The sequence below is a fragment of the Aedes aegypti genome, chromosome 2, assembly GCF_002204515.2.
Source record: "Aedes aegypti strain LVP_AGWG chromosome 2, AaegL5.0 Primary Assembly, whole genome shotgun sequence".
NCBI classification, from domain to species: Eukaryota; Metazoa; Arthropoda; class Insecta; order Diptera; family Culicidae; genus Aedes; species Aedes aegypti.
The window spans coordinates 378,182,774-378,208,931 of record NC_035108.1 but is presented as its reverse complement, the minus strand read 5'-3'; the positions used below and the strand labels follow the sequence as shown (position 1 = coordinate 378,208,931).

Below are 26,158 nucleotides of genomic sequence, written 5' to 3'. Positions count from 1 at the left end.
ATATGATTATCTCAGAAATATGCCATAGGATCGTCTTCATTGTAATTGGCTTTTGATATACACGCCGGGAGAATGGCAGGACTGTATTTTGTTCAATTATTGACATACTAGAAGTTGCTCAAAATTTAATTAGAATTTTTTTCATCCCTTAACACCCCATTTTACGGTAATATCTAACGAGGCTAAGTTTTGAAGGAAATGCTTGAATAAATTTTAATAATAATGTTCAGAAAAATTCCCACAGGTTCCTTCTATGGCGAATCATTTGAGGAAGTGCTATAAACCCAGTAAGTTCTATGTTAGACTTCTCGAAACAATTCATAAAGTTATTGTTTGTGTTTTAAAGGAAGTTCTGGTTAGATTGCAAAGATGCATTCCCAAAAAATACTAGATTCCAAAAGATACTACGAAAAACGATTTCTGGATTGAACCCTGGAGTGAATATTGGGGAAATCTTTGAAGAATCAAAAGAAAAACATCTAGAGGAACCCTAGACTGAATTCCTGAGGAATAAGTAGAGCTATCTCTTATAAAATTCGTTGACCTATTCTCAGAAGAATTCCTGTATGAATTTGCTTTAAGATAACTTGGCAGATCCTGGTCATAAAACTTTCGATTAATTCGTATAGGCCTGAGTGAAAGCAAAAACTCTAAAACCTTCACCGCTCAGCGAATTCTTAATGGATCCAAACGATTTTTTGTCAGTATACTGGCACACATATCTAGTTTCTAGAAGTGGACAGAGGAACGCGGAAATATTCCTGTGGTCGGAGATATTTCGGTGGATCCCTGGGTCAGGTCGGGTGAGAAATGTACTGTGTGTTTGTGCCCCTGGCGGTAGGCAATTTTCAAGACACATATAATTTCCGGAATCGGTTATAATGTGGCCACTACTTGACGGAATTTTAAGGACATTGCATCAGTATAAACCTTATGAGAAACAATTGAATTGAATAACTATGAGTTTTGAATTTGATTAATCCTACAAATTACTTGAGACGTCCTTCCTTGTGGCTAACGTCCCCTATGGGAACAACTTGGTGTGTTTTTCGAATGACACTACCAAAACAGGCTGCAAAAAAACACACACTAGATAGGTATTAATCTTCATAGCAAACTAGTTATTTTGATCTTTTTTCCGTCTGCCGCAGAGGGGGCAGGAGGGTGTTGGCTACACTCATGATCGGTAGTATTTATTTGTCAAGAACATGTTTACATTCAAGCTTTATCTGAAGTCCTGCACAAATGCATCAAAATTTATTCATAAATCACTCGATGCAGTCTTTTGAAAACGATAATTTGTTTAAAAAGCTGAACGAAACATAGAGCAATAGAAAACTCTCGCTTGAATTTAAAATTTGTATTTCTCACAACACTTTTTTGGCAAAATTTTAGTGAATCACTGTTCAATCAATCTTATGTAGATAGATAACCTATTTCATAATGCGATTAAATCAATATATTAGTTACAAATACAGGTCGGACTCGATAATCCGGAGTGTCCGAATAATCGAATCCTCCGGATAATCGAATCACTAAGAAAATAAATTAAATCTTCGATAAAAGAAGTTAAATATTATCTTTTTATATTGTTTTATTTAAATGATGCGGTGGCGTAGCCATAAATTATTGCTAGGAATAGGGGGGTCTTTACAAGAAAAAAAAATTTTTTGACCAGCATACACAAAAAAAACACTTTTTCAGACCCCCCTTTTCTTGAATACGTTCAAAACTGCAAAACCATTCATATTATATATTGCAATACCAAATTATCTCAGATTTATGCATAAAAATTGAAAAACAAGAACATCAAACAACAAATTCCGGATAATCGAGTCTAAAATTCCGGATAATCGAATCCCGGATAATCGAGTCCCCGGATAATCGAGTCTCCGGATAATCGAGTCCGATCTGTATACCTAACTAAACCGGATCAGGGATTCATCCCGAAATAGACTGTGTACCAACTGCCCATATTTACTCCTATACAGGTCGACGCCAAACAAGCTATGTAAACCCGCGCTACAGTCAGGGACGACGCATTGGCTGCTCAAATAAAAGTAGGTATAATTTACTCACTTCGTAATGCATCTTCCTGAACGTGGAACAGTTGAAGTAGAGCTTATCGTAGATCACTTTGTGTATGCCTTTCTTCACTTTGAACACATAGTTGGCGGACATCATTCCTGCCTTGCTTATGTCGTATGCACTCAAATCAAAGGGGAATTTCAGCCAACTGTATCCTTACGTTTCACGAAATGCTTCTGCTGCGTCCGCTGATCATATTCGTCTCGGCACAAACAATTTCACTAGCGCCAGGCTCACTACCCAGTAGTATGTTGTTACACTGAAAGAGGGCTTCCGCTACCGCCCCTCTCGTAAACGAATGCTTCGATGAGCAAAAAAATCGTCACGCACTTTTGGAGCTTCTACTAGGTATAATAATCGCTTTTCGCGCTACCTGGCCTATGTGTCTTGAGAAAGACATTCACTTGTCTCTCACTGCTTCTACTCCCCAGTCACGGTTCGTTGTACTCGGGGAGTTTTCTTCTCGATGGGAGGAAACCATAGAAAAACACACACTGAACACCAAATTGCGCTGTATCTTTAGTGCGCTCGAGATTCCAAACTTTTTCTAAAAGATAACCACAGCATCCAATCAATAACGATGATGAACGATCAATAGAGCATCTCCGCCGAATCTTCCAGAATCTCTGAACGGTTAACTGAAGGGGCACACACGCTTACGCGTATTGCGATCGCTTTGATTTCAAAACAAAACCTCGTCGTTTCACTGTCCACATCCGCACCAACCCGTCCGCAGCATTTACAATATCAAATTCGGGGACCAGCTAGAATTTTTGGGACGCAAGCGTATAGGAACGCGTGAGCACAGTATCGCATGTTGTCTCCAAATGACCGACCGCTTCGGGCGAAGTTGTTTCGAAAACTGATTCGCTACTCTTCAGCGTAGTCTACGCCTGAACGGATGCACGCTTGCCTGGGACCATCCATTCATTCATCGGCCATCGTCGTCGTCGTAGTTGTTCATTCAATGTCGATTCAAAGAGATCCACTCTGAGAGAAATTCGCTCGCAACGCCGTCGAATACGCAGAAGATGGTTAGTTAGTTGTTTTTAGAAGTCTGATGGAATGTTTACGGTTGAAGCGATACTTTGGTAGTTCATTCATTTAAAACAACAGAGAGGCAAAGCGTAAAGTTTGAATAGTAAAAAGATAATGCGCAAGTGACGATATTTGAGAACATAACTATATGAGCACACATACAAATAACAGAAGCAGGGAGTGAATTTACGTTTTTAGGAATAGAAACATCTCTTCGCGTATGGCTGTACTGTACTAGAATGATAACTTATAAAGGGTTTACAAACCGGTGTTCTGAAGACTCCGTACCTAAAGAAATTCTAAACCTAAAATGCTCCCATAAATTTTATATGGCTACGGAAATATTGTCGTTATGTTCGCAAATATATAATAAAAAAAAAAATTAACACATACAGGGTGATTACTATATCCTGTCAGTAAAATAAGTAATCATAGAAAAATTATGGTTGTATGAATTTTAATTACCAGTACATATCCAGTTTTGGACACCTAGAACATTTATCTTCGCTATACATAGATATATTAATTTTTTTACCTCAATTTTCAGCCACATGCGTGGTTTCAGAAGCATTACATTTAACACGAACGTTATTCAAAAGCATATATTTTAATTAAAAAAAGACATATTTCTTCCACTAAAATTTTTCATAATCAGTCTTATGCTATTTCCTAGTTAGTCTTAAAGATTGTGGTAACATGCTGTTTCAATCAGGAAATTTTTCCAGCGGAGTTTACTTAAAAATACAAATCTGTGGAAAACGTGCGTGCCAGGTGCAATGCCTTTAAAACAACACATATGGCTTAAAACTTAAGTAAATGAAAAAAGATTTAATCTTTACTTTGTCAAAACAAACTTTATGGATATGCAAAACAGGATGTACACTGGAAATTAAAATTCATACATACATCTTTTATCTACGATCATTTACTTTACTGACAGGAATTAGTAATCACCCTGTATATTCGGTAATGGAATGTATGTAGGGTTCTGACTTTAAAATTATGTTTGGTTTTCCATAGTTGACAACTATGTGGCTGCAAACATAATTGTGAGACGGGAAATAAATCTTAGCCACAATGGCTACAGAGTACAATGCACACACCTTGGTGTAGATTAGTTGAAAATAGAATCTGTATCGGTTAAAAGTCTACAGATTAACTATGATTCCGGCACAGTGGCGGTCATGAGCACAGAGTCTTTCAAATAAACATAAGGAATAAAAAAAATCTATGAAGAACAGGACACCGCTCAGAAATCAAGGATAAAAACTTCCCGCGACAGGTGTTATAAAACTTCTTGAATTAATTAACCAACCATTGCTCTCCGACAAATACCCAGATGAATGGCACGGAAATTTAGTAATTCCCATCCCTAAAGCCAACTGCTGTTGTAAAGCTCCAACTAAATACCGTCACATTGCCCTTACATGTTGTGTGATGGAAAGAATGGTAAATCGGCGGCTCAAACAGAAGCTTGAATCATATAGACGGCTTGACCAAAGGCAGCATGCATTCCGATCAGGTTTTGGTACTAACACGTACTTTGCAGCATTGAGCGATGTGCTTTATAAAGCGTATGCCGAAGGGCTACACACGGAAGTGATATCTACACACTCTGAAAATAATCTATACTAACTAGTTTAAAAGTCACACTAAATGACGTTTCGCCTGGTTGACCCCAACTCTCGTTTAGGTGCCGGTTAATCGAGCCTAGTATAAGTTGAAAATATAACGAACAATGTTTAACTTGGATATAATTGTGTTCAGATTAACAGATTTGGGCTTCTGGATTGTTTGCGAGCTATCTGGAGTGGAAAAAAGCGAAAACTAACCTGACTGAAAGACGAAGCGGACCCATTTATTTTAATCTAGAATCTACTTATAATAATGTTATTGGTGTACATTTGCATTTTTCACCACAATCACTAACAAATGTTCCGGTAAAAGTTAATCTCCATCGTCTTCTGGATCTCTCACAGCGCATCTTCCCGGCTTTCACCTGGCTCTTCTGCTACGCTGTATTTGGCACAATTTCGTTGGTATCTTGTTCGGAACAGCCTCTAAATCGATTCCGGATCGTTTCCTTCCTGATCGACATTGCCGATGTGTCTAGAAACGATAGAAATTGAAGGAATACACTGAGTTTTTCCGATTAGAAACAACTTCTACAAAGTCGATGCCTGTAGGGCCACAATTATTGGAAATGGCTTACCTTTTCTATCCTCATATCGTCCAGGAATGAATGGCGTTTCAAATTTAATTCCTTGCTCGAGGCACACACGTTTCCAGCAGCAAATATTCAATTAAAATATCACCACGACAAAACTGACGGCGTGGCAAAAAACAATGATGGTGGGCAAGGGCTGGAGTTACACACTGGTCAAATTTGTCACCCGTTAAATTTGTTTAGTTTTACTTATTATGCCAAACATGTATACTTTCAAAACTAGACTGGGTTTGAACTTGATGAATGACAAAAATGATTATGATTTAAACTATCGATGTTTTGATCGGATTCTGAGTGTAGATAGGACACCGCTAGTCCTTCAACAACTTGTTGACTGGGGGCTATCAGGGCACATAGTTCACTTCTGCAAAAAAATCCTTGCCAATCGCTTTTTCCGTGTTGCAATCGGAGATACTACCTCGGAGTCTTACCCAGAAGAAACTGGTGTCCCCCAAGGGTCTGTTATTGCTGTGACCCTCTTCCTTTTAGCGATGAACAGTGTTTGCTCCGTTATTGCCCGAGGTGTCCATATCTTCGTGTATGCTGACGATATATTATTAGTCGCATCTGGCAGCACCCGTGGTCGCACCAGGATTCGGGCCCAAGCTACGGTTAGTTCAGTCGTAAAATGGGCGACATCAGTTGGTTTCAGCCTCTCCGCCAACAAAAGTGTACGCTGCCACGTCTGTATGTATAGGTATCAGTACGACAGAACGCCAATCCGGGTGGATGGTAACCCTATTCCCTCCAAGAAGACAGTGAAAGTACTCGGGATCTTAATTGATCGACACCTATCTTTTGAGCCGCATTTTACCAACGTTAAGAATAACTGCCGAACAAGATTGAATCTACATCGGACAATCTCCTGTCCACATTGTTCCAATAATCGTGGGATTCGATTCCGAGTAGCTGAAGCCATTGTTGATAACCGTCTCTTGTATGGCTTGGAGCTCACCTGCATCGCCTACAACCAGCTGGTAGAAATATTAGCGCCCATCCCAAGTAACCACAAGCATTATACCATTGCATTAATTTAGTCGAAAGTCAACATTTTTTGCATTAATAATGTTATCATGCATTTATTCAATAACTGTCAAGCAATGATGCATTTGATTAACATTGTAAATGCTTTGTAGCATTATTTTAATATAGCATTATGCTAAGCGTTTAGAGTGAATATACAGTTATGCTGTCATTCAAGATTACATAACCTCATTAAACGCACTCGAATCTGTAATAAATAAGTAAGACGATCGAGCACGCTCTCACTCGCTCATTACGTTTTGGGATATGGAAGAATAATGAAATGACTTTCTTTCATCTCGAACCCCCATTTCATGATCTAAGAATATATGTATTCATTCAAAATTGTTGTATTTTATCTATGAGATTCTTTTATTCATAAGGAGCGGGAGGAAATGTCGATCAATTTTTCTCCCCCGAAATCTGTTTGATGCACTAGGGCTTTGTTTTGTGGGTTAAGTTCTGTTATTTCCTCTACGAGAAAGAATGGAGATCAAATTATTTCTATTGATGTTTCATTTGGTGAGGAAAGGAAATCAATTGCCGAAAAGAATTCTTTCTATTCGTAATGTTAACACACACAGTGGCTTCGTTTATAAGGAACTTTTATCCTACCTTATTACATCAGCAGCTTTAGCACAGGACACCAACGCGCCAGGCATCCAGCACACCATCATCTAAGTTGTGGGTTCGAATCCTGATTCCAACAAAAAAAATCATTAAGCTGGTAAAGAAAACCATTGAAAGCTAGTCAATGGATTCATTGTTTTGTTTATTTTTAACGCAAGCCCTAAACATACATTATTTTAAGCTAATATACATCATGAACCCTAAATATACAAACATAAATGCTTTAGTAGGGCTTGTGAATTAAAACTGCTTTACCAAGTATTGCATTAATTTGGTTGTTGTGGGGCCCTTTCCCACTTTAATTATGCTTTATAAAGCTCTTAAAGATTATGTCACTTTAAAACAAAACTTGATAGCATACTATAAAGCAAACATAAAGTATTCATATATAGCTTCGTGGTTACTTGGGATATACAACAGCTACATTCGTACTATTTCCGGACTTCTCCCGTGTACGCCAGCCGACCCTGCATGTGTCGAGGCGGGTCGACCACCTTTTCGTCATTTCATAACCAAAGCAATTTGCACTACGGCTGCTGTCCATGCTACAAAAACTTCCGGGCGCCGTAAAATGTTTCTCCTTGACGAAGGAAACAAGATTTTCAAAAGGGTGGCCAATAGAAATCCCCCCCCTCCCCTGTGACTAAGTACCACTGGTACAGAGACAACAGTTGGCATTGAGCTCTCGCCGAGTGGTGTCACGAACACATGCGCAAATTTGCTGGTGGAAAATACTGCCATTTGATTTTGCTGGGAACAGCTGATCTTTGTTTATATTTTCCACCAGCAATTTTTAAGTAGTGTTGGTGACATGTACCGTGTATGTACACGAGCGCAGAAACCACTATAAAGAAACACCAAAAATCGGTGACGAAATCAAGCGTCGGTTTAGAGCGGGTGACAACTCGCAAACGCTTCGTATGTCAGTGCTTGAATGGTTGCAGACAAAATATTCAGGCTACGAGCTAAGACAAGACGTGTCAGGTCAAAGTACAAAAACGAAACCAATTGCCTGTCAAAAAAGACCACTTCTGATTGGTCGTTTTGGCAAAGGCCTACTTTCACATCGTTGAGTTGAATTGCAACAGGGCACTTTGTTGCTAGCTTGGCCGTGTTGCTAGTTCATAAAGTAGAGTTTTTATCAAAAGTTTGAAATATTTCCATGGAAGCTTTTTGTTCCAAATCCATTTATATTCGATGTAAAGTGTACCCCATGTGCTCCTACAATGCTAAAATGAATAAAAAATTCTTAACTGAAACCAATATAACGAGAATTGTAACAATTTTCTCTAAAAATATCACTGGTTTTGAATATAGACCTGATTTTTAAAAAGCTAATATCCTCTATTGCTCTGGATTAATGGAACGTGCCAGAAACAATCAAATTATGAGCCTTGATATTTGACATTATTCACAAGATTTGCCAAAAAAGGATACTGGTAGCACTGGCTTTTGTATCGTCAAGGTTATTGACTAGAAAATAACGGGGCAATCTCAGTTGAGCTGTCACGTCCTGTCCTAGGCTACGATCACCGTTACACAGATGGCTCCCTCTCTCAGTTAGGAGTGGGCTGGGAGGGAGCCACAGCTACTACACACGAAATATTAAACAAAGTTTTTTTCAAACTGCAAGATAACTCCAGTTTGCCAACGACAATCAAGGCAGACTTGATGAAAATTGCTAATTTCCTTTTGTTGTGTACCTTCGATCTTTCCGAACTAACATGGAAAAAGGGCCACAGTATTCTATGCATTCAATATTCATTTTTATTTGAAAATGTAGAATGATGCGTATGTCAATACTTTGTATTCAATCATAATAAAAGGTGTTATCGTGACATTACTTTTGAATTGATTTCCATTTGATTATTGGCACCTTTGATGAAATGCAAAAATATGTTTTGATCAATTACGCGCTTTTATCATGTTAGTCCAGTGTTTAAGATCCGGGCTCACAGTGACATTTCGTGACAGCAGAATCTCGGCTCACTTTGACGTACATAAATTTCGTATCGGTTTCTCCCTCCCAGGAAGTGGGTATTGGAATCAGAGCTGCCAGATGATTTGATAGAAAATCTGTATCCACGAGGTTAAAAAATCTGTGTCCCATACAAAAAAATCTGTGTCCATACAAAAATTGTTGAAAGAAAATCTGTGTTCCATACAAATTGAATCTGTGTCAGAATAAAAATATCTGTGTAATACAGAGAAATCTGTACATCTGGCAGACCTGATTGGAATCACCGGACATTCTCTGGAAATCAGCAAAAGTCTTCCACCGTGGTACTCAATCTTCTCGGCGGAAGCTGTGGCGGTTTTTCTTGCTGCTACTACTGTCAGCGTGCGACCAATTTTAGTGTTAAGGTGAAACATCTCGGAATCTAAAGATAGCCGGCACAATGACCGACTTGTGCCCCTACTCACGTTTTCAAAGGCGCTAAACTGGAGAAATAGTTGGAAAACATTGCTGATCTTCTTATTTTAAGGCCTTTTGGTGCGTCATCACAAAATGGCTTCTTTCAAAATCATTAACATATTGTTATGATAGTATTGGTATCTGCAACATCGATGAAATATAACTGCTTATCACCTGATTTAATGGATAATTTATGCGAAGAAAAATGCTTCAGGTGGTATTTCAATATTTAATCAACACTTTCAGATACAGCATTATCAATTTAGCGACAATATACATGAGATTTATATTCTCAAAAAAAATCTCCGATTTCATGCCGCATTTCATTGCCTCACACAACTACACTTGTAAATAGAAGGTGCTTACCTTTTCGATTGTAATTCAGCGGCAAGCATTTGTGTTTTGGATCCCATATTGCGTTCACTACACTTCCACTAAACGAATCTTTTATTCACTTTCCTTAAAGGAACACATTTCCACCGGGATTTCAATATTTATAAAGTTTTATCAACTGCATCACTCAAAACTATTATGGCGATGGTTTTCACTTGTTGCGATTCGGCGCCGCCACCGCACACTGAGACATGCCTGTGTTCATAGTCTAAAATATCCAACTTTTTTTCTGTTGTATTAATTTTCAGTGCGGAAAGGTTGGGCAAAGCATAGAAACTTGAAACTCATACGTTGTTTGTTTTTCGATTCTCTCAAATTACAGAAACCATCTCTACGAAGCATAAAATCTTACCAAGTGTTTATCAATTTGGACCACCCAAAATAATTGAAAAGCTCCACAGTGCGATGCGTCGGGATGCGTCGGGACGCGTCTATCGTGTGTGCACAATCATCGCGATCGTTGAGCGCAGTGATGTCAGAGTTGCTATCTGTAAAATCATAGCATTTAATGTGGATTGATCACAAAAATCATTAAAATTTTATCAAATCAGTGATCTTATGATGGAAAACTATTTGCAAAATGATAAATTTTTATAATATGCAGCAACTGTTCCGAAAACAAGCATATAACAATTGCAAGAAAAATCTGTCACCAATCACCTGGCAACACCGTCATCTCTTGCAAACATAAACCGTACCGATGCATAACAAAAATATGCGATAAATCCAATAAAAAAACAGAGAAATTCCGTTGCCCTTCATTAAATTGTAATGTTTTCTTTTGATATGTACGATTGAACAGTAGATTTTGATTTCCAATACTCGTCAATTTACTAAATTTCCCATGTGTTTACATAAAAATATGCTTAACACAAATGTTATATTTTTTGTTTGTTTGTTTTGAAAATATACATGGAAAGGCGACACTACTACTGTTACATCAATGATGATTCTAATGATTCTTTGAGTTACACGCCGCTTCACCTTTAAGCTTTCTGCTAGTGCACAAAGCCAAAATAAAAAGGGCACGGTTGTTGGATGCTTTTTTCGCTAGGTTTGTGCTTTTGAAGTTTTAGTGCAATCTTTGAAGTTGATTCTAAACTGTTTCACCTTAACGGACTCCGCCAGTGTCATCTGCCTTTCAATATAACACCCCAGAGCACCCTTGGATACAAGGAATCATTAAAATTTCACCACCACGGATGTATAGCTCCACAGCCCCGTTGGATGATGTCAAAAGACACATCAGGAAACAATTTAGGGACCACTGGAATGTCGGATGGGCCACTCATCATATATCCGAAAAATCAAACAAGATAAGTCCGCCTAGGATGATCGTAAATCCTTACGTGAACAACGGGTTGTCTCAAGATTGCGAGCTGGATACACGCGTCTCTCTCACAACTTCGATGGAGCTGATTTCGATTTTGGGTTTCCTAATTTTTCATCTGAACATTAGCGCAAATAGGTATACTAGAATAACAAATTATAACACTGTGAAGTAATCCGGGAACGTCATGACGCGTCAGTTCGATCTGCTTCTTCAAATGGATAGGATGATTATAATGACGTCCCGTGCGGCCTTAAGAGAATAGCTAATATATCGAATCATTAATATGTTATGAATGTAAGTGGCAGGCCATTCTGGTCAGATGAATCAGGAAATATCGATGTTGCACTAAAACCTAAAATAAAATATTACCTTGGCGAGACCCCACGGTTGGGCTCGAAGACGGACCCTTATGGTTCGCCTTACTTTCCCCCTTTACACAAGTGCCCTTCAGGCACTTTATATGGCAGTGATGAATTAGCCAAACGAGTTAAAAATCACTTGATAAAGAAAAAAAAATCAGGAATCGAGACCCAACCAAAAGCGTTTTGAAGTGCGACCAAAATAGACAAGCTTAAACTGATTGTCGAAGGCAGCTGCCCTATTTCGGTACTTTATTACGGCCCTAAAGGATTTGTCATCTTCCAAAACATTTTACTGCAAAATCCTCAGATGAAATCGTTGGAATCAGGCTCGAGGACACTTCATTTTCGCTCGAAAAGTGGATCCTTACTAGGAAGGAAATATCGATATTTGTGAGGTCATCAATAGCGCAACCAGGATATGATTCTGACGAGGGGAATTTGTTGCGAATGTGAAAGTAATGCTTTTTGGGAAGGTATGGCCTAATAAAAAAATCGATTCAAAGAATAATTTATACTTTAATTCTTTCTTATAATATAAAACGCATAATAAAATTAAATGTAATAAGATTACAATACCTTAGCCAGCGTGATACCTTTCAATCCCTATTCATCTGTGTTGTTTCTCAACTTTTCGGTTGTCCACGGTTTTGCACCGTGAAATTTGACTCTATTTTTGCAGTAGGTCGGAAGTAAATTAGTACCGCATTTCGGGGTAACATTGATCAGCGGGGCAATATTGATCGCAATGGCCCTACCCGTAAAAAGTTCAATTCAACATTTATCGATGAAATATTTTCAATACATGAATAGTGATTTCCTTCCTTCAATTCATGAGCTAACAAACATTGACGATTTTGCAAAAAAAAATAGTTATTTTCATGCGTAAATTTGTCAACTTTTGGAAACAATGATTTTCATGATTATAGATGACACGATCAAAGAATCATGTCTCACATGAGTTCTGAAAACGATATGAGCAGAAGAAATGCAGTTGTTACTGAAAATGATATCGCTCAAAACAATTCCGTTGTCAAAATTTTCATAAACATGTTCAGTTAAGCATAAAATCACAAATTTCTATAAAGAATGCAGAAATTCCTTAGGAAATTGCCTATATTTAGGCGTATTCCACAATTCAAGGTGTTTTTAATTTTGAAATAACTCAAAAGTAAATGACTTGTAAGAGTTTGGCCTTTACATTCGGCTTCAGGGACCATGATTTTAGTAAATTATGATATTTCCAATATTACCGAACGTTGTTTTCATGGGTGATCAATATTACCCCATATAAGGTAAACGGAAAAATCACTTAATTTTTTTTTTAAACATGCTTTAAAGTTTCAGAAAACAAATTACTGTATATAAACATGAATCACGTTTTGCTAGAAAAAAAAAACATAATTTTTATATCTCATATTTGAGATTTTTGCGTTTCGGTAGGTTTTTAAAAGGTACTAAGATTTAATTGTTTTCTACTTAAGATCAAAAACATATATGATAAATGAAATTCCAAATGGTTTTGCTATGACTGAAGAGCTCATCGATTGAGATTCGATGATCAAAACTTGGCAACAGTTTGGAAAGAACTTTAAATTCTACTTAGACATAAGTATATTTAAGTACAATTTTTCAATCTGTCGTAAGAAATCATCGAATTTGTTGAATGGAGATCTGTAATTTGTATCGAGCCATGTTTGCAGTGTGTATGCAAGTAACAAATAGCATTGAAACGAGTAGAAACAATGTTTTAAGTTTTAATTCTGAATATTCCATCTTTTTGAGAAAATTGCAAAAAAACATCTAATGTGGAAAACGTTCTTCGCTGAAAAATAGTTCAGTGAGAATCTCTCAAAAATTTTAATTTAACAGAGCTCCTAATTACTTGTTCACATGATTCTCACTATGACAAAGTTGATTAAAGTTAAAATGTACACTCTTTTTAGTTTCGAAATTTTATGTTCAACCTATTTTAAAACAATATTTTGTGTAAAAGAAAATTTTCAAAATATTTACAGTATTTTTTTTTATTTGAACTGATTTTTATTTGCTTTAGGCCATATGGAAATGTTATGTTCATTTTATTTTCTTGCGCAAAAACCATCAAAAGTTGATAACATTGAGTCAAATTGTGTGCCGATTTCATACAATTGATTGGGTTTGATACACAAGTTTTAACCATATAACCTCCTTATTTGGCTTTACATCAATTATCTTGATAAAGCCTCGCCAACAATATTTCGCCAATTCCCTCGGTTCATGGCCGCTTCTCTCCATCCTCGACTGTGACCCACGCTCTCCAGGTCCTGGTGTACCTGGTCAATCCACCTAGCTCGCTGCGCCCCACGCCTTCTTGTTCCGACCGGATTCGTGGCGAACACCATCTTTACAGGGTTGTTGTCCGGCATTCTTGCAACATGCCCTGCCCAGCGTATCCTTCCAGCTTTAGCTACCTTCACGATACTGGGTTCGCCGTAGAGTTGAGCGAGCTCGTGGTTCATCCTTCGCCGCCACACGCCGTTGTCCTGCACGCCGCCGAAGATCGTTCTTAGCACTCGACGTTCGAAAACCCCAAGAGCTTGCAAGTCCTCCTCGAGCATAGTCCACGCCTCATGCCCATAGAGGACTAACCATATAAGGAATTCATAAATTAAATAAATTTATCATGAATCATTTTTTGAAAAGTAAATGTTACAATTTCCTTATCTGAAGAAACATTGAGTTGATTGATTCTTAAAATAAATTTTATTTCTTGAGCCAAGTATATTGTTCTGCTCAATTGAATTTATTTTTGCTCTGTGTTTCCCAAAAGGGCAAAGTTCAATATCTAACCCATAATCATAATAAGACCTTTGGGGCCTTTGAAAAAGATCAAGGGCTAGACTAACTAGTAATCCAGACAAAATATCGCCAAAAATCAGTATCATGAGTAACTCTAGAAGTCGGCCAAGTAAATCTCCCAAGAAATTTGCCAAATATTTGCCAAGAACTTAAAGAAAAATCAGGTTATTTTTCTAGAATCCACTACAAACCTTATGAGCAGTGATCGTTTGAAAAACTTTCAAGAAACTGTTCAATTATCGTCTCGGTTTTCGTCCTGCAATGAATTCAAATGGAAAAATTATCAGACATCTCACCAAGAACCTTGCTAGGAATCTCAAAGTACTCTGCTGTTAATGTTTCAAGGATCTTCTTGATGTTTTGTGAAATCTCCTTTGAATTTTTTGAATATATTGCAGCCAAAAATCTACAAAGCATTCCACAAGAAATCGGTAAGAATGGTAATAAAATCTCAAAAACAACGGTTTTTTTACAGGATTTTGATTTAAAAAAAGCTAGAGATCGTTAACGTTCTCTTCGCTAACTCACCAAAAGTTGGTCATGATGCGGAGTACAAATTGACAGGCAGTCGTGGAACTCCTGGCAACATATTTAACTTTCGTCTATAGTGCTTGAAATTATTTGAAACAAACCGGTATTCTTTTTAATTGCGCTCCTAAATGCTTTTTTTTGACAGATCAGGAGCGGAATTAAAAGGTATACGGTACTTCATCTACTTTTAAGTTTCTCTATTGAGATTCTGCTCATAGGATTCAAACATTAATTAAAGAGGTATTCTTATGTTTGAAATACATATTTTCCCGGCGTGTTGTCCAAATTCCTGGATATTTCCCGTATTTTTCCCGTATTTTTGTCTGAAAACTCTACAAAAAAATGAAATACCATCAAGATATACACAAAAAAATTTGCCTTTTTACGTTAAAACATTTGTCTGAAGGGTTTATATAGAAATCCATAGTAGTTTCTTGGATATAACTATATAAAGAAAAATTAAGCTGTGAATAAGAGTAATTTATGTTCGAAATATTTAGGAACCGCTGTACGCTAGTAGGTATGATATTCTCCAAACAATATGTACGTTTAAACACACACGTATTTCAATAGGGTTGAAGCAGTGAGAGATATTTACACATCTAGGTTTATCGCTTTTCTGATTCCATTCTAGAAACCAGAATCGCCGTAAGCCGAGTGAGTGAACCCTCAACACTGTCGACATAGCAACGCAAAATCGTAGGTATTCATCTGCGACGAGAGCATACCATATGCGTACCACATACTCTCCCGGATGATTCATTATAACCTTGGCGAGGCACATGCCACAAGTGCTCCGGATTTCATAGCCTTGCGAAGGCGTTTGTTTTTTGTTTTGCTATTTTTTTACCTATGACAAAAACATAAAATCGAGTCACCTCGTTCAAATCTTTTGATGTTGGATTTTTTGTGCTTTACTCTGTAGCATGATTTTTTTTCAAACATAAGATTTTTTTTAAATCCACTGTCCCAACCCTTATTCATAGTGAAATTTTGAAAACAATTTCAATGAGTTTATGGCAATTGCTTGAAAATGGAGAAAATAGGGACATACGAAACGACGCGGGAAACATAATTCTTTCGCTGAGAACAGCCATACTCTCAAAACCGACGATGAAGATTTGCGCTGTCTGTGAGTGAAATATACAGAATGGAATGTGAGCTTCAAAGCCATCGAAGTGGAATGTTGTTTTGTTTTTCGAAGCATAATCGACTAACAAAAAATGGTCTACATATATCTAGGTGTGTGATAAAGCATATGAAGTAGGCAAGGCACTCGTAACCGAACAAGGAATTAAAATAAATTGAATATTCTAGTGTTGTGATATAATTGTTTTCAATAACTCCATACGAGAATATTCTAATCGAGTTAACAACAATAAGAATGAGATCAAAGAATTGTATGAACGTAAGCAGAATACATAATAACAAATTTGGATAGCACTATAACAAACCGAGAACTTATCTCGTGAGATGATATTTTTTATCCAAAACATCCAAATAAGTAATAAATTAGTTATTTGTTATATCACGACCACACAAAAAAAACTAAATTAAATTAGTAATCGTTGTGATGTTGAAATTAGAAACAAATATTGAAAAAAGGTAAAAAAACACCAAAGAGTGCTTTGTACAGTTAACCCTCCTTGAGCCGATATTAAAAAGGCTATTGACTCATTGACGCCAAAACTGTTTTTTTTTTGACAACCACCCACCCACATCCTCGTAACGCTTCTTGTTTGGATATTCTACAAATTTTGTATGAGCTTTAACCTCTTGAAAACCTCCACCCACCCCTTTTAGTGTTATGAAATTTGTGAACATGCCCTAAAATTAGCAAAACAAATAGTTTTCAGTAATAACTGCGGAAGTGCTAACAGAACACTAAGCTGTTCGGAGAAGAAGAATATTTGACGTTTCATTGCGGAAATACACACATTTAAATTCTACAAGTGTACAGTCACCGGATTGATTCACGTTAGATTAGTTTTATTATTCGTATCACGTTCGATCACCTCATTCCAAACCTGTATACAATCGGAACGGTTTTACTCAGCCCGCCACTTCCCACCCGTGCACTATCGTCTGCGTGCAAAAGAATTCCAACTACCTATTCGACGCTGCTCGATAGGCTTTAGTGGAAAAAATATTTCCTCGTGAGCAGTTGCCGTGAATACTTAAGCACACCGCTTGAAAACCATTACCGTTCAAATACAAAGTGTCTTCTAAAACTGTGCAAACAATTTGATCCACTAAAGCAAACACAGATGATTGGCAACGCTAATCGCCGATGACAAATTGCATTTGTTCGTTCTGGATGCGAGTGTCGTTAATACGCTATTACGCATCGGTTTAGAGATCTGCGGTTAAAACAAGCACATGTTCAATTTATCTACTTCTTCAACGATGGCTGTTTGCTTCCACCTGGATGATGTGGATGTAATTCAGAATTGAAGAATATTTGTTTTTCTTCGTCCATTAGGTCGCCCTTCCGCTTTTTAAATATTACCTTGAACTCACTTGACCACTTTACATATAAAAGGTTTGTTTGGTCGCGTCAATCTCGTATAATATGCTCAATCATTGAAAGTCTCACTTAGTGGTGTCTAACAAACCTCCATCTCAAAGGAATACTTTATAAGAATACTTCAAGTGCATTCGCACTCGGCATGGTGCGCAGGCTTAGCGTAGGATCATCAATCAATGTGACCGCACGGTGCATGAATCAGTGCATCGCAAATTTGTTTTCGTCACTTACACACGATGGGTATCGGAAGATTGTGACGTAAGTCGTTGAGTTGTTTTGTTGGATTTGAACGAGTTTAATGACTCACTCGTCATACGATGGAATGGTGACGTCTAATCGTGCGGTGATTTAAGCTCAAATGATGAATCTTTAAAGTTGACACAACTTGATACTTGGAAGCTATGAACTCAGTAAACGTAGAAATAGGTTTTTGTTTTATGGATCAATGCACGAGTTCACTAATTTGACGTTTGAGCGGTGCCGAATTCACTCGTTTCCATGGTCACGTAAATAACACGGCACCGCTCAAATGTCAACGAGTGAACTAGTGCATTGGTCCATTCGTGATGATACGAATACGTCAATTTAGTTAGGGTTCATGCACAAAGTATGTCACGCTCCAAGGGTGGTAGGGGGGGGGGTGGGGTTGGTAAAGCCAAGAGTGACAAGCCTTACAAAATTCAAAATTTCCGGAAAACTCATACAAAAAACGTTACAAAGGAGGGGGAAGGGTCGAAATGTTTAAATTTAGCAAGACATAATTTGTGTACCACCCCTAAGAGTTACTCAAATATCTAATTCTATTATTACTATCTTTAGCATCAAGACTTTCAGCCGGTAGCTGGTTCGTCTCCAATCAAAGTCAAACTTTATTTAGGGCTCCAAGACAATATAGTTTAACAGATATTGAAATTTAGCCTAAAAGTTGTGTTATTGTTCTACTTTTTATCAGTTACGTGAATATTTGAAGACTAAATCTTGATATTTCCTGAAATAGATTCAATCATAAAGATTGCACAGCAAAAATCACCATTATAAATACGTTTTCTTATTTAAACATCGCAATGATTATTAATTTTGATTTCATTTTTTGTACTTGCGTTACGTTGTAACAGAATATTTCGTAGATTGCATACTGAAAACGGTGATAGTATTTACTTTACCACTCTCATTCCTATTACTTATAAAAAACTAGTTTGGATAAAATAGCTGTTCACACAGAGAATTAACTACGATTCAAAACAATAATTATTCTTGTTGCTTTCAATAAGCTTTTTCGATTTATTGTAAATCAAGAAATTGTACTGAAACAGCAATGACTTTTATCAAAACAAATCGAAAACATTGTTGGATTTACTGGCAGCATTTTCAATTTGATTTTTGTTGAAACAACAAAATAAAATCTTTATTTCAAACCATAGAGGTATTTGTTTCAGTCACTTTTATTGTTATTTGAAACGAAAATTTAACTCAGTGTGTAAGGCAGTGTGTGACCAGTGTTTCGCGCTGTAAACGGAATTGAAGAAAAAATGTCCGACGCGGAAGAGTTAATCGAAGAACTTGATGTGGAAAAAATATCCGTAGAGAAAGTCGAGTCAAGTTTATGCACCAATTGGACATATGGAGAGCAGCGCAGGTACTAATTAAATTTTCAAACTTTTTTTTTTCGTTGACATAAAACTATTTTAGGGGCTACCAAAAGTCCAAAAAGTTCCAGCAAGTGGCAGCAGCTCAGCTTCGGTGCAAAACACCATTTTAAACCATTCTGAACCAAGGATCATGCGGGATTCATGCACGGCCACCTATTTGCTGAACAACTCGTCAAAGGGACAAGCCATCATACGAAAATACAGCCAAATACCGTTTCTCTCAAGATCTGACAAAAAAAAGTATCAGCCATATTGTCGTCTAGGGGTTTTAATAATCATTTGAAGTACATCTGTCTGGAGAGCAGATAATCATTAACGAAAAAACTGAAATATTCACAATGAATTTGCATAAAATTAATGAAAACTTTTTTTTCAGATATTGTAGTTTTCTGCAGATAGATTAAAGCCTTAAATGTACGTATAATGTTAAATATACGCTGAATTTAAAAGTATAAGGTATTCGAAGTTGTAACCGCTTTTATTTATTTCAAAATAAGAGCAAAATAAAATTTGACGGGTGGAGGGAGAGTAGATCTGGGATCAATAAAAGCATTTTTTATTTCTAATAAAAACCTTTCAAAATCAAAAACCAAGTGTGATTTATTTTTAAAGTGTATTTTGTTATTTTAAAGCAAAAATATTGTAATTAAAAAAATATATATTGGAAAAATATTGAATCAAAAATTAATTTTGTTGAGTCGAATTGGACCCAGCTGTAAAATTCAACAATTTATGTTTTTAAACTGAACCGCTTGAATTTATTAAAACAATGAAAGGATATTATAACTACTTGAAGAGAGACAGCGACTCACCGACGCCCTCATAGATGTCAAAGAGTAGGATAATAGGGAAGGGAATGGTCTAGGATTCACTATAAGCTAGTGGTACGACCGGATTTAAATTGTAGGAAGTGATTATGCTAAAAAAAATAATGCGCGTGTCTTCCAGGCTTCTTATTCTTAACATTAAGTCCTCACTGGAACAAAGCCTGCTTCTCAGCTTAGAGTTCTATGAGCACTTCCACAGTTATTAACTGAGAGCTTTCTTCACCAGAGTTGCCTTTTTTGCATTCGTATATCGTGTGGCAGCCTGCCACTGGCAGGTACGATGATACTCTATGCCCAGGGAAGACAAGGAAATTTCTATTACGAAAAGATCCTGGACCGACCAGGAATCGAACCCAGACACCTTTAGCATGGCTTTGCTTTGTAGCCGCGGACTTTAACCACTTGGCTAAGGAAGGCCCCCCTGTCTTCCAGGCGTGTCTTGTTTCATTGAAAATAAGTATTTTTATTAGAACAAACTCAACAAATCCGATCTAAGTAATTGATCCGATCTAAGTAATTGATTGCTATCTGATTCAGTATTCCATGTGAATTTACCTCTACAACTCGATATCTACATGAAAAGTATGAAATGTCCTCCGAATGAACTTGAATATTATGATTAGATTGTTGGTAAATTAAGGTTTTCTACCCTTTTTTTTGGAGATAAAATTTTCATTTTTTGCGGACTTTTACTGCCGTGAATCGCAAGTCAGTCCCATCTGTAAAAAGTAGGCATTCAGAAAATGGGATGTGAAGTTTCCAAACTCGTTCTTCATACGAATATTCAAACCTTAATGAAACTTTTACGGTTTGATGTTCACTACGATATCTTTGTGAGAAAAATATAAAGATGATCAAAACACAGTTCATTTTTGAATTACATAGTCTGGAAATTTGTAGTGAGACTGATTTGCGGTTACTTTTCATTATGGGACAATTTGACTTGCTATTTTTTCCTACTTTTTCCGAATTAAATTTATTATATCATCACGGCAGCTGAAAGAGCATATATCAAAACTGAACTCAACTCAAATATGACGAAAATGCAGATGGGCCTGACTTGCGATTCACGGCAGTTTAAAAAAGTGTCACATAGATAAAATCACATTAAAATCACTAATTCGAATGTATTTTGTCAAAATGATGAAAAGTTCAAAATTTTTAAAAATATGTGTTCTGTATCGCGATACCTCCTGAATTCGATGGTCCCTGCAATATCGAGTAAGAGAGAGCGAGTTGTCTGTATCATCAAATGTAACAACTGTACCACTGCAGTAATTTCTCGTCAGAATAATACTTACCATAGAGGAAAGAAAAACCATTCGGGTGGCGTAGCACCGGCCGAATCACCAGCGGAATCACGTAAAATCTAAACGAAAAATACGTGACAGGCAGTTAAAAACACAACCACCACAACCGGCGCGGCCTACTGCGTTTCCTAATTTTGATTTCATTTTATGTACTGGCGCAAAACAAATGGATTAGGGTAGGTGTACCAGTTATGGACATAGTGGTTCCCTATTTTGCCATACGTGATAACTTTAATGACTTCAAATTTTGGAAATGATTGTGTGTTGTAGAAGTTAGAGTTAAGATATATCTTGATGCTAAAACATTCTAAAAGATTTAAAATGTGAAAGTTGTCAAAATTTCACATATGGCCAAATAGGGAACCACTATGGCCATAACTGGTACACTTTTCCTACTTATTTTTATGTTTTAGATAAAAAAAAATCGAATAACTAAATATGTTTTAGGTTTGACATGATGCTATCAAAATTAGATAAATTTAATCTCCTATATTGTTAAGATTGTTGTTAACTTGGTCAAAATAATATCATATTGAATAAACATGTGCGATGGTATCACAACATCAAACTTAGTTTTCAATTAGTTCTTATTACCAACGCGGGTCTATGAGTGGATATCAAATAAAAGAACAACGACACATGGAGGTTTCACGAAAAACACGAGTGAAAATCGATTAAATTATTCACTTAAAAAAATATTAAACAGCTGACAGTCCTTATATATTAAGAAGTAGGGTTGATGGTAACTATGTAAGATCTCTATATTATTGTTTCTAAGATTTGTCTTACATTTCAAACAGTTTGGCCTGGTTTAGAGTTTCTTTGTTCTTTTGTGATTTTTTTTTAATTTTAATGGTTATGACCAGTGCTGTTAAATGTCAAAATTTTGGAAAAATGAAAATGCTTATAGCACCCTCGCATGCGAAACATCGCATCAGCAAATATTGGCATCCGATAGTAATTCGGAAATGGTCACCGGGAAAAACATTTTCCGATGACTTTTTCCGCTAGGACCGATGATATTAGCTATATTCAAATGTCAAAGTCACGTTGAATTCATGACATTCAGCCTTGGTAATGACCAATTCTATTTGCATTTTTATTGATATTTTAAAAGAAAACTCCTAGAAAACATGTAGTCTAGGTCTTCCAGAAATATGGAAAAAATGTATCCTTAGATTTCAAAGGATCTTCAGGGAATTCCCCAAAAGATGAAGCATTCTATGATTTTACAAAGAATATGAAGCCTTTTATCGTAACTCAGAATGTTTTATATTTTTCCTACAATTACGAGATACGTATTGGTAAAACAATTAGGGAGCTCTTGATTTTCAAAGTTGGCAAAACAGTTCTATTTTGGCTTTAGAACACAGGCTCATAAAAACACATACAAAATAAATGAATTATATGAAAATGGTTACAAGAATTTATCCAACGATATGCATTTCACTATAATTAAACGAAAATGTTATATATTATACTCGGCAGATTCGCTTCTAGCCATACGAATAGTTATTTCCTAAGGAATTTCTGTTCAGTGTCTTCAGGTCCGTCCCACTCGGGCTCAGATTGGGTACCACTTCTAGTACACCCGATTCTGTTTTTGCACGGGAGATGCGTACCGTGCAAATAGTTATTTATGGAACAAGATGCAAAATGATGATTTTTTCAGCACGAGTCGTACATTTATCCAACGAGGCTCGCCGAAAATTTTGGAAAAATGAAAATGCTTATAGCATCCTCGCATGCGAAACATCGCATCAGCAAATATTGGCATCCGATAGTAATTCGGAAATGGTCACCGGGAAAAACATTTTCCGATGACTTTTTCCGCTAGGACCGATGATATTAGCTATATTCAAATGTCAAAGTCACGTTGAATTCATGACATTCAGCCCTGGTAATGACCAATTCTATTTGCATTTTTATTGATATTTTAAAAGAAAACTCCTAGAAAACATGTAGTCTAGGTCTTCCAGAAATATGGAAAAAATGTATCCTTAGATTTCAAAGGATCTTCAGGGAATTCCCCAAAAGATGAAGCATTCTATGATTTTACAAAGAATATGAAGCCTTTTATCGTAACTCAGAATGTTTTATATTTTTCCTACAATTACGAGATACGTATTGGTAAAACAATTAGGGAGCTCTTGATTTTCAAAGTTGGCAAAACAGTTCTATTTTGGCTTTAGAACACAGGCTCATAAAAACACATACAAAATAAATGAATTATATGAAAATGGTTACAAGAATTTATCCAACGATATGCATTTCACTATAATTAAACGAAAATGTTATATATTATACTCGGCAGATTCGCTTCTAGCCATACGAATAGTTATTTCCTAAGGAATTTCTGTTCAGTGTCTTCAGGTCCGTCCCACTCGGGCTCAGATTGGGTACCACTTCTAGTACACCCGATTCTGTTTTTGCACGGGAGATGCGTACCGTGCAAATAGTTATTTATGGAACAAGATGCAAAATGATGATTTTTTCAGCACGAGTCGTACATTTATCCAACGAGGCTCGCCGAGTTGGATAAATGCGATGAGTGCTGAAAAAATCGAGTTTTGCAACGAGTTGCATACAACATTTTTTGCTATTACAAAAAAAAAAACATTTAATCGAATTCTATCTAGGATCACAAACATATTTCAAGAGAACCCACGTAGACATCCTTGCGTCGTACAGGCTCAATATTTTCCAATCAGGTAGGCTGTGATACATACCGACTACATGACTGTCACAAATTTTCACGCTTTATTGATAGATGCATGGAAGTGATCAAGACTCAACAGATATTCGAGGACAGGCCAGGTAAGATGCTGCATGCAATTTTATACCAAATTGTACAAATGACACATGAATAGCCAAATTGTTGACACGCACCGGAATTTTTAGAAGTAATGTAGATGATTCTACTGCCTCGTCTACGTCTTGCTAGATGACCCGATGACGAACCAGAATCGCATACACGAATATCGGATCGTCTAATAAATGTAGAAAAAGTAGCAAGTCATTGAAAAGCAAAAAGTATTCCAAAGACAGGCTGTAAAAACCATTCAGATAGTTAGTTCGCGATTCTCAAAACAGTACTGAAAAGTGTTACTTTTCAGCACTCAAACCAGTGCTGAAAAGTAGCACTTTTCAGTTTCGTTTCTTTTGTTAGGAAAAGTAGGCCGTTATGTGACTCATTTTATTGATAAAAAGTAGGCTAATAAACCACGGAATAGCAAAAAAAAGTTTTCAGTTCAAAATTTCAAAAACCGTGCAAAAAAAAGTTACATCATTTCTCGACGTTTCATGCAAAAATAGTAAGAAGTAAAGATTCCACTAAGGGGCGCTAAAATGGAAGTTCACCAAGGGCGCCATAAGGTCACGCTACGGCTCTGAATATACTACAAACTTTTATTTTTATTTGCCATCAGGCGGCATTAGTGAGTATGAAACTTCTGTTTTGCGGATATCTCAGGAGCCTGCCTGACCACTTAGAGAGATGGTATCTTCGGCAAAGTTGTTCAATATGGGTTCATTTACAAATTTCATATCGTCAAAAATGGCCAGTTTTGACACCCACCCACCCGCTTGTAATGCTTTTTGTATGAACTTTCTACGAATTTTGTATGAGCTAAAACATTTTGAGGGCACCCACCCACCCCCTTCAGCGCAGAGCGTAAATGATTAATCATAAATAAATTTAATCACAATTTGTGATGAAAAATTGTGATTTATTTGCTGTCAAAATGAGATAATCATGAGTAATATTCATCATATTCTAGTGTATAAACTATTCGTTGCATACTTCAAGGCGTTTAGTGCATACTTATGGGCATTTAATCATTGGCCAATGAATGATTAATAATTAATCATTGATTAATCATAAAATAGTGATTAAATTACTTTGGAGATGCCCTGAACGCCTTGAAGTATACAACAAATGTATCATACAGTTGAGCATGATTAGCTTTACTCATGATTAAAGAAAAAAATCCAAATGGTAAAGCTTGTTGCATGATTTACCGTTTAATCATCAAATTTTTAATCATGATTAACTTAACGCTCTGCTTCGGCGTTATGAAATTTGTGAACAGACCCTAAGGGTGCGGCCAGGGTAGACGCGAATTGCGAAGCGAAGCGAAAATTGCGCGGGAATTAATAACAATTATTAGTAATGAAATATCAAACTCCAAAGGATTTTCGCGTCGCTTTGCGTGACGCGTCTACCCTGGCCGACACCTAAGTCGAATGCTACTCAAGCGCTGTCAATATTTTAGCCTAGGGATTCTAGGTTTCGACACCAGGTGAATATGAAACTTTTGTTTTGCAATTGAAGTTTTTGTTTTGCAGATGTCTCACTAGCGCCACCTGGTGGAAAATATAGTATCTATTGGCATAAACAATGATAGCTCTTGAGCTACTGAACAGCTCTGCCAAAGACGCCATCTTTGTAAGTGGTCAGGCTAGTGAGATATCTGCAGAACAAATGTTTCATGCTCTTTGGTGGCGCCTGGTGGCGAAATTATGAATCAACTCGCTCGAACAATGATGACTTTTGAGTTACAAAATAATTCTGCCGAAGACATCATCTTTCTAAGTGGACCTCCTTAGATATCTGCAAATCAAAAGTTTTATGCGTACTCGCGCCACCTGTTGGAACAATGATAGCCCTTGACTTACTGAACAACTCTGCCAAAGCCGCTATTTTTATAAATGATGAGGATTCTGAAAAATGTGCAAAACAAGTTTCATGCTCATTAGCGCCACCTAGCGGCAAAATCTCGAATTTCTTGGCTTAACCTTCGGACTGTCGCGCAGTTGTACTTTGTTAAACAGCTGTGATTTATATGCTATCATTTTACAACAAAGATATCTAACGACACCAAATCAAAATGTATTCCTCAAGAATCTTCTTAAGAACAACACTCAACAGTGTTTGTTTACAGTATGACCCTTTATAATGTGGTAA

General features: G+C 36.8%; 1 protein-coding gene and 1 long non-coding RNA gene across 9 annotated transcripts in view; both read right to left on the bottom strand.

The window, feature by feature from the left end:
• Window positions 1–26,158, bottom strand: part of LOC5565303 (phosphatidylcholine:ceramide cholinephosphotransferase 1) — an 88,647-nt gene that overhangs the window by 51,411 nt on the left and 11,078 nt on the right. Inside the window, exon 1 of one of the 8 annotated variants that reach the window (XM_021846808.1) lies at window positions 2,080–2,961. The exons of the other annotated variants lie outside the window; for them this stretch is intronic. Within the exon in view, the coding sequence (XP_021702500.1) occupies window positions 2,080–2,184 (105 nt within the window). The 5' untranslated portion in view covers window positions 2,185–2,961. Of the gene's footprint in view, window positions 1–2,079; window positions 2,962–26,158 lie in introns of those variants that run through there. 8 annotated transcript variants of the gene reach the window in all.
• On the bottom strand, window positions 4,964–5,499 carry LOC110676931. Its single transcript, XR_002500830.1, has 2 exons — window positions 5,339–5,499; window positions 4,964–5,235 (listed from the first exon to the last, which is right to left on the bottom strand). It is a non-coding gene; the product is annotated as an uncharacterized LOC110676931 (long non-coding RNA).